Below are 13,765 nucleotides of genomic sequence, written 5' to 3' on the forward strand. Positions count from 1 at the left end.
AAACGGCGCCGTTACAACTTATGTCTAAAAATGTATCGTTTCATGCATCGGTTAAAACTCGACTCCAGCTACACGACGCACAGCTGGAAACACTTCACGCAGGTCGAGCTGCCCGAGATTCACAGAGTTTACAGAAAATGTTACATTTCTGTGATTTATATCGTTATCGGACGATAGATGTCTCATATCGGGATATGAGGTTTTGGACATATCGCACAGCCCTAGATGAACCCATCATTTTCTCCTAGATGAGGTATAACATTATTCGTTTCTGACCCATGGCATTAGCTTTCCTGAGGAATCCACGAGCAGTTAGTAACCACTATTGGATCAACTGCAGACTCCAACTTTGCTCATACTAGTTAGCGATATTTATTCATATCATTACCACTGTTCACTAATGTAAACTACAGTCTGTTCTATTTAGCTGTGTGAGGAGAGCAGCAGTGCCCTTTGGCATACAGGCCGGTAGGACCTGAGATCAGGATCAGAAGCAAATTGTGTATGAGACAGCCGGGAGATGATTATGATGTGCCCTGCTGCTGCTGTCGCTTCAGTTTACAGAAGACCCACAATGCCCGGTAGCTGTTTGCTATGAAAACACCTTAAGTGTTCACATTTTGAGGGATAAGATGTGGGTGGAGACCTGGCATACAAATGTCAGTATCGATTACAGTGACCGCGAAGCAAACGTCTATCTTCTAACTTTAGCTGTACTGGGTGAATCTGTAACACATAAAGTGGAGACATCTCAAAACTGAGACCCACTGAGCCAGGAAACATATTTTAATCATCAACTTCAAAATGCCTCTGAAATCGTTCTCGTCAGCTTAGAAAAATCCTGGTTACATTTAGAGATATTTAGAGTAGTCGTGTTATCTTAAAGGTTAACCTACTTTCAGTTTGAATGGTTCTGGTTCTTATATAGCAGTAGGGTAAGTGTTAGGCATGAATAGGTTTACGTGCTTTCCTCTTTACTTTGCTGAAACCTGGTTGGAGATGTATTTCTGAACATGTTAAAATAGTATAACGACAATAACAACTGAGACAAAGAAAACAAAATAAGAATCATTATAAATAATTTACATGTTAAAAAGGCGGAGGAAGCATAAGCTTATTTAATCCCACCCTCTTTCCACTATTAAGTAACTCATAGTCTACACGTTCTCTTCCTTTTATGCATCCATCAGAAATTCTTCATTACAATTTGCTACATGATTTTTTTAATAACCCCAGTAACACCCGCATATATACACATCCCCACTGTGAACATCGTGGGTGAGAACGCCCTGCCTCCTCCCTGCAGTTCGCAGTATGTGCAAAGGAGGAACAGATCCAGATGTTTAAAGTTACAGAATACAACGCTGACCCCAGAGTGACTGTAAATCTTCACAGAGTACCCGCATCACAGCTAATGGTAACAGTAGCTACCGCAGACTTTGGCTGTGGGGGCAGTGCCTCAGGAAGTGTCCAGCTTAGGGACGGACCCTTTTGAATAGCACGTGTCATTAAACCTTCATGACCTCGCAGACATTTCATGTTCAGTAGCTCTGCAAAGCAACAACGTTTGAACATCTAAAATGAATACAAAATGTTGATGCATCCCTCTGGCACTGGCCCACAGGCATGCGTGGTGGGACTGCTGCTGCGTGTGGTACCTGCTGCTGCTCGGCCATGGAGTGGATGGAGCTGAAGGAGGGGTGTGTATGTGAGTGCTGGCTGGTCATGGCTGGCTCAGCGAGGGAGAAGCCCTGGGCAGTGGAGGAGGAGGAGGAGGAGGAGGAGGAGGAGGAGGAGGTGGGCGGACATCCTGAGCTGCTTACACCTAAGAAGACAGAGAGAGATGATTAGACAGGGGAACCCCGACACCTTTGTTTGCATTATGGGAACATCAGAACTACTATTGTTTTGTTCCTGCACGCCCATGCACCACGCTCATCACCATCAACACTGCATCCTTCATCCCACACGTCTACTATGACGTGTGGACTTGATATTGTTTTCTTATCATATTAATATAACACAATGTTCAGTTACCTTTGCAGAAAAATAACTTTCAAGCAGCTAGTTTTTACTAAGCTAATATTTGTGTTCCCTTTTGGTTGAGTAAAGAAGACGAATCAGCAGTTTCACAGAGAACAGCTCACAACAGAGATTTTAAACTCTGAAGCTTCTAACTGGACCAAGTCCAAATATTATGTGTGAAACTCTTTACACCATCAGACAAGGACGTGTATCTGAACCAGTGGAAAAAACCTCACAAGACTATGTCTACAGTAGGCTGCTACGATTCGTCGCCATAATCTATGATGTCATACTTAAAACCAGGTGAATGTGTTTTTGTGACTGCAGTTACACTACAGGAAGCCGTGGGGCAGTATCGCCTGTATCGTCTGCGAACCGCCAAACAGGAGGAAGAAAAAGGATTTCCCAAAAACTACGTGACTGTGCACGCTGCTGCAGCGCACGAGCATTTAAACACGGCACGCTGGAGCATCAGCTCTGAACGCTCACGCTGACACCTTCATGTTTGTGTACGGTCATTTCATCTGAGGTTTTGTTCTTCTCTGCTTGATTCTGAATAGCAAACCTCTTCCACCTCACGTTAGCTTGTTAATCTGTGGGTCGGCCTATATCATTAATTAATTATATATATAATCAGTTAAGCAATTTAATTGGTGTTGAACACTACACCTTCTGGAGGCGTACAGATGGGTTTGTCCTGTAAAGAGGCTCATGCACCAAGTCATCTCACACATGGTTATCAGCAGCTGGGAACGCTGCAGTTGTGAATTCACGACCGGAATCATCTGTGAACTTTGGAAACTGCACAAAAAATTATATTTAAATTTTTAAGTTGAAGTTTGAACTTAAGAACAGAACATCCATAGTTTCCTATCTGCACATTACTTTTGTTTAAGTACTACTCACGCTTTGATTTGTATTACCTAATAATTAATTTGCTGTGGGATGAGACAACAGGGCAATATTTACAGGGGGGCAGCCTACAACAGGAGGTTACAGTTGACTAATCGACCGATCCAAGAACAATTAGGCAGATTAGCTGACTATCAACATAATCGTTAGTTGCAGCCCTCGTTTACAGCTGCTGCATAGCTAAAGCAACCACCTAACTGGATAATCTGCCACACCCCTAGATTGGTCTTTTCCACACGTAATCAGCCTTTTCTCCTGATTGCATGTGTTACTTCATGGTCAGAGTCCATATTTGGCTGAGACTGTCATTTCTACATATCGACGTTCTTGTTGTTTTAAAGTAGCCTTGAGAAATAGTTCTCCAGCTTTTCTGAAGGTCTTTCTCTGGACACGGTCTCATCTTAGTCCAGTCCTTATACCTGACCATTCCCAGAGTGTTTTGTTTGATACTTAACAGACCTGCATGTAAAAAACCCGAAGCTGGACAGTGTGTGCACATAAAGACAGCTGAGGAAAGAACCATTTTAAATGGTCTCTTCAGCTGTGTGAGCAAAACCGTGATCCCAGGTAAAACACAGTTACAGTGCTGTTTTACATTTTTCAGCAACACAGTAATGTAATGTTTTACTGTATTAAATTTAGTAATCAGATTACAGTTACAATTATGTTGTTACTTGCATTACAGGGTTCTTTGATTATCTGCATGACAAACTCAACTCCAGCTCGTTGCAGGCGTCCACGACTAATGAAGTGCTCAGACTTCTTCCATGTAACAAAGCTGGAGCCCTCCGTGCTCACTGGGAGCTCCAGCGTTGCTGTCTCCACCCTCAGACCTGTGCCTCCACACCATCCTGTCTCGGAGGCCTACAGACGATTCCTCGGACTCGATGGCTTAGTTTGTTCTCTGGCATGCACCAAAAATATTTCTTACCCAATTACTCAGTTAAACATGGGAATACTCGATTGCTGAAACAGTCAATAGCTACAAGCCTAATGTTGTCACTTAAGCCATGTTCGAGGGAAGATCCTCCCTTGCGTGCACATCATGAAACGCTGCACACGTTCTAATGAGCTCTTGAAATGGAGCACAAACGAACATTATCTTCAACATCCTTTGTCCAGTATACCCACTGCACAAACCATCAGTCCATCCAGTCCATGACCACTGCAAACTAGAAGAGGCTTAGAGGAGATCTCTGATGTAATTCCACCCCCACCTCGAACCCATATGTCACTCGTTTTGCACACCTCACCACTGTCCTCATACATGTCCTGCACCACCCTCACAATCTTCTCTGCCACTCCTCATGCAGTACAACAGTTCCTCACACAGACACAGTGAAGCTCCTTCAGACCTCTTCTATAGCTCTGCATTAATATTCCCAATGCAAACATCACATCTGTAGTTCTCAGCATCAAGCCATGCTGCTGCTCACTGATCATCGCCTCTTTTCTTAAAAGCTCCGGACATCATGGTTGTTCATGAAGACTGCCACCTTTTATTTAAATATCTCGCTCTCCAGGATTGTGTTAAGCAATATTTATCCCAAACACCTCCACAGGTATGCAATTTGGACCAATCGCCTTTCCACATTTCATAGCTGCCCTGGCTTCCCCATTTTCTACATTCATCAGCTCCTCTGTCCACTCTGTCCATCTTCTCAGCCCACTTCTGAACTTTTTTGGACTTTTCCATTTCTGTCCTTGGTCACCTGCTACACATCTTTCCCCCTCAATCTCTCTCCCTAATAATAATAAATAATTTCTGCACACCTTTTGCATGTTGCATCAGTCCTTTTGAACAGTTATTGTAGGTGTTGCCAACAGTATGCAAAGTACGTCTGCTTCTCTGGCCAAGCAACAAACAGGTGTTTGGAAGTGCAAACCAAGTGCACTGGTGCCATTTTCATATTCATTTCATTTCTGTTCATCCTTCTAGTTATGCATTTAAGGCTCAGACCCAGAGCAACAATTCAATTCATACAAACACCCGATCAGAACAATAGATCTATCAGGACGTTGTGTCTTGTGTCTGACTCCGTAGCCTCATAGAAAGGTCAGGTAAAAATACATTTGCTGAGCGACCCTTTTATTTAAATATCACAGTTTAAGTGTCTTCAGCTCGGCCATGAACCTACTCAACATAGCACAGTAAGTCAACTAGCTACCAAAACAGGACGTGTGACTTATAATACTCCCGGTCCTTTTACATAATTAATGACGGTTTTAGAATAAACAGGGAGTGGCCCAGCTGCTGACCATGTTTCTTCCTCCAGTTAAGTCACAAGAATGAGATGAGTGATAAAGGTTGCTCTTCTTACTATTCTCAGGATGAGAGACGCAATAAGAAGCGCTCCAACATGTCTCCCTTCTGCCAGCTGGCAAATACCAAAACCAAAATAGAAAAGTGTTATTTAGATATGTGGTTAAAAATAAGGCCGCTCACTACGCAGAGTCACTAAAAATGGGATCAAATTAGAAATTCTCGGGTCTTTGCCTCCTTCAGGTGACACGCAACTCCACACGGTGCTCTGTAGATAATCAGGTCGAAACCATTCAAGAATGTTCACATCAGGTCAACGAGAGGCCAAACCAACAGAGATGTAGCTGCTGCCATCCTCTTCAGCACAGGCACGTCTTTTAAATGATACACCTACACCTAAACTAAACTAGAAAAAATCCGTTACATACAGTAGGCATTTTGACCGCGTTGTCAAGCTCTGCCCTGCACTGTCTTCATTATTCAGACAGCACAGCTAACACTGGTCTACTGGCCAGAATCTGACGTAGAGTATAAAACATCGGATTTTTACTTAAGAGAATATAATAATACTGATGGTCAAAATCATCCTTTGCTGTGTTTATTTTATTTACTTAAATATAATAATTCGATATTGTTACTTAAGATACAAATGAAAAAAGTACTCGGTACACAAAATGGGATGAAACTAAAATGGAGCAGAAAACTTCAGTGATGTAATCACACCAGCGACAAAAACAGAGGAGCTACCATGAACTCAAACGTTTACAAGTAGGGATGGCACCGGTTCTGACATAAACGGTAGTAACCAGACGTTCTTCTCTGCGTGAGTAGCTTAATGTTGTTCGTGTGTAATTTACGTTGAGTAGGCTAACCACGTTATTACATTAATGCATGTAAGGTGAACTAGCAAACATCATCATAGCTACATGCGGCTGTCTTCTTGTTTGATGGCAGATACTCCCTTCACCCTGGCCAAAAAGGCTAAAATGACCAAAGAAAAAGTGGAAAACAGTTAAACATGAGAGGTTTTTGGACAAAGTTTGTGTTTTTTCCATTGTTTAAGCACTGCTTCCTCTAGTAAGCGTGCAGTGATAGGAAGCTACCGCAAGTAAGAAATGGAAATACTGTTTGGGAATGCAACTGGAATTACTTATCTCAATATGGAGCCTGGATCTGTATCCCTCTTTACAAAGTGTAAACTGTGATGCATTAGACACAGTAGGCAGTGCACCAGAAATGATGATAGGTGGCTAGCATATTAGAAGACGATTAAGACTCAACTGAACCTGGTGAAAGCAAAGTTTTAACTCCAAATCACAGGAAGTACTGAGAGCTGACTACTTTAAGTTTAAGAAACAACATGTTGTTAGTGGAGGTGCCCAGTGTTGATTGGCCCATCCTCTGATGAGAATACAGGTCAGAAAAGCTAAAGCTGCTGATCGTGGGCCTCATGGAAAAGGCCAAACATCAGTTTAGATCATCATGGTAATGGCAAGTGGTTCTTATTTAGTGCTTTTCTACTCTATGTGAGCACTCAAAGCGCTTTACAACAACAATTTGGAAAGCAGCAGTCATGCTTAAAGTCCAGCGTTCACTACATCAAAGTAAAAGAGATTTCATGGCTTCATGGTTCAAGTATATCCACCATATCTATTTCTAATCAGGGCAAGCATGTCAACATGGAAAAACAACTTGCAATTCTAGGCTTGTCCCCACTATCACCTTCCATCCACAATATGAAGAGCTCTTCTGTTCATCGTTTTCTAAATGGCTCAATGAGAACGTAAACGGAGGTGTGCGGCTGGATGAAGGGCCTAGAAAGCTGCGAGTAGCTTCGAAGCTCTGTGCTGAACTGCGTGTGCTTGCTTGTGTGATGAGGTAGAAACAGTGATTCAGTGTGGGACTGTTGTGGTCCAGGTCCTGGCCTGCTTACAAACATGACACTCCTGGAGGGAGAGAGAGAGAATATCTGCCTAGTACTGAGAAACCTGCACAGTCTCTTTAAGAGACTGAGAGGCAGTCACAGCACTTCCTCACTCGGCCCCCCCCTCGCGCCTGTTCTGCCATTGGTTGAAGCGCGTTCTTTCTCTCTCAGCTGATTCGCTGTTGGTATCTAAGGGCTGGCTGGCCAGCACTCTATAAATAAACCCAGTGCTGTCTCAGCAGCCAGGCTACAATACTCATTAGCTACTTCTCTCTCCTCTTCTCCTTCTCCCCTGCTAAGCAAGTAGCTTCCAATAGCAGTCCTGGCTCTCAGCAACACTCTGACATACTCTCCCCTAGCAACTCAACCCACCCTACCAGCCGCTTTCTCCTCCCCCTCTTCTCCTCGTCATCTTTCCTACTTTCTCAAATCTCACTCCCTTCTGTCCTACTTATCCATCCATCATTCATTCATCCCTCACTTTCTCGCTTCACGACTTCAGTGCATCTCAAACAGCCATCTTTTCTATTCCTTTCCTGACTGCTGTTTCAATAATGAGAGAAACAAAGAGGAGTTACCTCAGGCAGCACAGCAACACACACCACAGTCAGAACAAGTTGGTCGTGTAAAGCAAACACTGTTCCCACTACAGCCCAGTGAAGAAAGGCCTCCTCATTATGGCAAACACAAAGACACCACCTTTCACCTTCTAAGGTTTGATACAATAATAGAAAATAACCTGGTCCTCAGCAGGGCTTGTGTTTGTGTGTCTGCACACCTGGCTGCAGTGAACAAAGGCGAGCACATGTGAATCCTGAGGTTTACTCTGAGCTTTGATGCTAAATTTTGTGCTGCTGAAAACAATAAGTTCTTAAGGTGTACATGTTAATAATTCATAATAATTAAATGTTCACCGCCCCAGGTCAGCGGCTCAGTTTCACTGGCCTTAAAAAAACTGTTATTTTTGTATTCAAAAAAAGTTGTATTCATATAATATTTTATTTTATTTCACTTTAAATCTGAAAAGATAACAACACAATGTTTTGAAAAAAGCATCGAAGCAAAACGTTTTGCCTCAAAGATTTTTATAATGAATGTGTTACTCGATGAATTGTGGCGCCTTAAGTCAACGCACAGTTTAACGGTCTAGGTGATGTTAAATGGGCTGGGATTGGCATCATCTGACCAGTTACACTGGTAACTGTATCAGCAGCTGAGTGATTTTACAGTAAACTTCACTCATAGAAACATAATACAGAACGCAGCTAACACAGCTGTGTATGAGGAATGGCACGTACAGGAGTGTAGTGTTCAAAGCGCTGTATGAATGTGTGTTTGAATCGCTTTGGTCAGTAAGACTGGAAAAATAAATAAATAAATAAAGTGTGGCCTATTTAAAGGCAGCAAGAAAGCCTGCAAAAAGGTCACTTGTGTGAATTAACAGACTTCTTAATATTATTACAACTTTATCATTAATCTATGGGAGAATCTGATGGTCCCATTAAATGCATGTCCTAACTTGCACAGCTTAGTTTTTACTCTCTCGGCTGCAGCCCGATGGTGCTGAATGGTTTAAAATGTTCAAATGTTTACAAAAAAACAAATAAAATCAAGGATCCCAGCCTATGATTCAGTAGGTTGTATGATTTCAGTCTCTCACATTATTGTGGAGGAGTTCTGGTCCACTCTTCATACAGCTTTGCTTCAGTTCATTGAAACTGGTGAGCTTTGAATGAGCCATTGCATCACCTTCAGACTGATGGGCAGCAACAGCCGCTTCTCTGAGATCACTGCTGATGTTGATCAGCAAGGACCAGATTATTTTTATGATGTCTTGATGTAAAACCTTTAACATTTTACCATTAATGTGTATACACACATGCCAGCGATCAGAGTAGAGTCAGATCTATTCAACTCTACTGTACGCTGACATGACATCCAACAATAAAACACTACATGTGTTGTACCTGTACACGGAGGACTGACATGCAACTCATGGAACTAGCAGCTCATGTTCTCTTGGTATCCATCATACCACACACAGCTTCATCCTACAGAAACTGGACTTCTGTTTCTCTCTCCACAGACAGGAAGGTGGGCGAGTTAGGGGAATGACATGGAGAAAAGTGACCAGGTGTACTCAAACCTGGGACCCCTTCTCTTGGTTCACACAACACTGGCTGTCAGAGAAGTAACATACCACATGTACTGTTGCTGTATTTAAAGTGTGTTGAGCAAACGGCTCCTTTTTTGTTTGCACTATGACAACCACAAATTTCTTGCTTGTGTAAAAATCTGGTAAATGAACTGCAAATAACGCTTTTCTACTCTGAGCATTTGCTTTAGTCAACTTGCCTCAGACATTCCCACAAAATCCTTTTTCTATGCGAGTGCCTTCCATCTACCATTCACAGACATTCATACTCTGATGGATGCATCAGACAGCAACTTGGATTTAGTATCCTTCCCAAGGATATTTGGGATGCAGACTGGAGCAGCCAGGGATCGAACCACCAACCTTCTGATTAGCAGATGATGTGCTTTACCTCCTGAGCTACAGCCCCCCCCAAAAACCCCTCTAAAACGTGGCAATAATTATGATGAAAGCAAATGATAAATAAACCCAGGAAATGTCCTCTACCTGCCACACACATCTGAACAAAGATGATAAAGTCTGAGGTGGATGGCCATACATCAATATCGCTGGGCTTCTTTTCTAACCACCAATGTTCACTCTAATAATGCTAATGCATTACTCTGGTACAAGAGCCTCTCACCGTCTGTACAGACTTATTTTGCACTTGAAAATGGGGCTAATTCTTGAGTCTGTTATCCACTCTGTCCCAAGCTTTTAACACAGACATTAGAGTTTATTAGGAATGCCATATTTGTAGGTTGATGCTCTGCAGCATCAGACATGATGACCTGACAGTGACAGCTCGATCAGTACTTGAAGTCGATGAGGAATTAGAATCTCTGGATAAATATCAATACTTGGCCCTTACCTGTACTGTGGTCATGACCAGTCTGAAGCAAATGTGCTACTGGTCCTCAGCAATGTCACAACACTCAACTCTGATTCAAGCCGTTCTGTCTGTAGCCATAAGTTCTTTTTTAAGAGTAAGCGCCGCAGCAGCAACAAAGCAAACAAATGTCTGTCTTTTTAAATGTTCAACGGTAACATCAATCCTCTAGTACAAACCTCCGAACTATCAACTGGGCATGGGTTTTGCAGCAGCCCACAAATGCTGCTGTAACATGCCAGCAGATGGCAGACTGTTACACCTACTGTGTGTGCCACTAGCACAACAAGAGTTATGGATTTCAATTCTGTGAATGCTTTACATAAGTGACACAGCTGGTTCCTGAAGTAGTCCTACAGGCACTCCATACACAACAGATAATTACAAAGAAACACAGCTACTGCTCTGAGCAAACAGGTCCATGAAATCCTTGGAATGTTCCACACAGTCGCTCTGCACCTGTTGTTTGGGACAACAGCGCACTGTAGTCAAGAAGCACCAGCATGTAGTGAGTTTGAAAAGGTAGCTGATGACCCGAGATGCATCAGCTGGAACATGAGTGTGTTTGTGAACATTAGACAGAAAAGTGCATGTATGAATGTGACTGGGTCAGTGAGGCTTTCATGAAAGCACCAGTCCAATGATCATTTTTCAATCAAAAGATATTGACAAGAAACTATTTTTCAACAATTTCAAACAAGGAATTTTACACAGAAACCAAAACTATGACGACATCAGTTACCGTATTTTCACGACCATAAGGCGCACTTAAAAGTCTTAGATTTTCTTCAAAAAGTGCGGCGCGCCCTATAGCGCAGTGCGCCCTATGTGTTGTAAGGAGGACGTAGTAGAGAACACCATGAGAACGTTAAAGGGTGAAGTGTGGGCGTTGATCGTATATACCGGGACAATCGCACATAACTGTATAAAAGAACAGGTATGTGCATTATGCAGGACATCGTTGTTTTAACAACCCTGAAAATGGCAAAGAGACACGCTTACGAAGCACAGTTTAAACTGAAGGCCATCAGCTACGCGGAGGAACATGGAAATCGAGCAGCGGCGAGAGAATTTAAGATTAATGAATCGATGGTTCGCAAATGGAGGAAGCTGGAAAACAAGCTCCGGCAGGTCAAGAAAACGCAGCTGAGTTTCCGCGGACATAAGGCGAGGTGGCCCGAGTTGGAGGAAAGACTCGAGCGGTGGATCATCGAGCAAAGAGCGAGCGGGAGAAGCGTTTCGACGGTCACCATTCGGCTAAAAGCAGTTTCACTTTCACTTTTTATGAAACTGTGCCATTTTTCCATCCGGACCAGGACTACGGTAGCACAGCAACTTCCAGCGGATTATAAGGAAAAGCTGGCCATCTTCCGCTCCTACTGCAGCAAACACATCGGCGACAAAAACATCCAGCCCAGCCACATCACAAACATGGACGAGGTCCCGCTCACTTTTGACATCCCGGTGAGTCACACTGTGGAGAAGAAGGGGACCAGCACGGTAGCGATACGCACAACGGGGTATGAAAAGTCTTCTTTTACTGTTGTGCTTGGCTGCCATGCTAATGGACAGAAACTGCCGCCTATGGTGATTTTTAAGCGAAAGACTTTGCCTAAAGAGAAGTTTCCAGCAGAAATCATCATTAAGGCAAATGAAAAGGGCTGGATGGATGAGGAAATGATGAAAGACTGGCTGAGGGAGGTGTATGTAAGGAGACCAGGTGGTTTTTTCCACGCAGTTTCACTAAGAGTGGAAGGCAGCGCCGGGCGAGTTACGCCACAATTTGCCAATGGATTGTAGATGCTTGGGCTAACATGTCTGCTGGCACTGTTGTTCGAGCTTTCGCAAAAGCCGGCATCATTTCCGAGGAGCCGCACGGCACGGAAAGTGACTCTGACGGTGAAGAAAGTGAACCTGGCATGTTTGATGGCGATTTAGCGCAGCTGTTCAATTCAGACACAGAGGATGAGGACTTCCATGGGTTTGATTGATGATAAAAACGTGAGTACCAAACTTTGTTTTGCTCCTGCTTTATTTTTAAATACGCACACTTGTATGCTTGTGTGTTGTTGATGATGACGATTACTGGTAATAAAAATGTGAGTAAGGTACCGAATTCAGGTTTGCTCCCGCTTTATTTTTAAATACTCATACGGTACTTGTATGCGCCCTATGGTCCAGTGCGCCTTATGTGTGTGTTAAATACAGTAATGGCACACATAACTGAGACTGCGCCTTTTAGCACAGTGCGCCTTATGGTCGTGAAAATACGGTAAATGAGGATTCAATCTAAAAGGCAGAGCACCCTAGTCTTTCATTTTGGATCCATGTGTTGGATGATGCTTTTTAGCTCCATCTGCAAAAAACATGCAAAACAAAGGAAAACAAATGAAAGAGTATGTTTAGAAAGGATAGTGTTGCACTCCTCTGGTAGTTTTCAGAGACTCTATGAATCAATGTGAACATTAACTGACGGCCCAGCAGTTTAGTAAAGGCACCTGCATGGTTGTCAGTCCTGTGGAGAAAGGACAGACAGCAGGTTGTTTTCTGTCACAAACACACTCTGTGGGCTCCTCTTGCTTTTGCTCTTGTTGGTCCTTCAGCTGGCTGGAGAAGACTGAAGTTCTAACACGCACACAAAGCTGCGTCTACTGCAGCCACACTCTGTCCTTTCCCCACGTCAACTATGCTGTCAATCCCCTGGAATGGCACACTGCACACTCAGAATCTTTCACTCTGTGCAGCCAAATAGCAACACAAAGACACTAACGAGCAACCTTGAACCCTGATTAAGACACTGGACATTAGGTGTGAGCCATATGGCCTCAAAATAAAACCACGAGTTTTCAGGAAAAGTTTGCAACAACTTGTTTTATTGATGCGTGCAGCTTGCATTTACAAGTGCACGTTAATATAACTCATTTTGTAATGAGTTACTGTCACTGATGACACACTGCCAGGTTTGAATCGTGAACCTACTGAAATAAGCAGCAGCAGCATGATAGTGACACAGTCTTAGCTGAATGTAAGCACAAAAGCAGGTTAGATGGATTTCGCCCTGGAAATTTCCAGCAAACGTATTAAATTACTAATTAAGACTTTAATTTAACAATAAAGTAACTTCATCCTTGTAATGCTTCAGTATTGTTACAAAATACACAATCATACATGATACAATAAAAGTGAAAAATCATTTCTAGCTAGGATGTTGTCGTTTTTTTGCTCATGGATTTCCATTTCAGACATGGACATGTTTTAATGGTTTAATGCACATCTGTCAAAAACCCACCAAACCCTTTGATGATAGCATTGTATCTTCTAGATGAGGTAGGTTTCATGTGTGTGTCTGCACCTTGAAGTGTATTAGTGAATGAGTAATTTTAAAAGAGTACGTTAGGCTACAACAAAGAAAAGTGAGCGTATTAGCTAGAGCTTACACTGTGATGCTAAATGTTGTGCTGCTGCAAACAAGATGTTAGATGCTCAGGATGAATGGGAATTGTAATTCAGTGTCCAACATAAGAGCACCAGGTGCTCCAGAGTTCTACTGACCTGCCAAAAGACTTTTCTATTTATATTGGAAAACACAGTTTTATTAATATTTGATTTCATTTAGCT

General features: G+C 42.7%; 1 protein-coding gene across 2 annotated transcripts in view; it reads right to left on the minus strand.

Annotated features, from left to right (window-relative positions):
- Positions 1-13,765, minus strand: part of dyrk1b (dual-specificity tyrosine-(Y)-phosphorylation regulated kinase 1B) — a 60,254-nt gene that overhangs the window by 13,445 nt on the left and 33,044 nt on the right. For both annotated transcript variants that reach the window (XM_082551023.1, XM_082551022.1), the window contains exon 2: positions 1,659-1,825. In XM_082551023.1, coding sequence (XP_082407149.1) covers positions 1,659-1,727 — 69 coding nt within the window. In that variant the 5' untranslated portion in view covers positions 1,728-1,825. The remainder of the gene's footprint in view (positions 1-1,658; positions 1,826-13,765) is intronic.

Source organism: Aulonocara stuartgranti, assembly GCF_965226115.1.
Source record: "Aulonocara stuartgranti genome assembly, chromosome: 11".
NCBI classification, from domain to species: Eukaryota; Metazoa; Chordata; class Actinopteri; order Cichliformes; family Cichlidae; genus Aulonocara; species Aulonocara stuartgranti.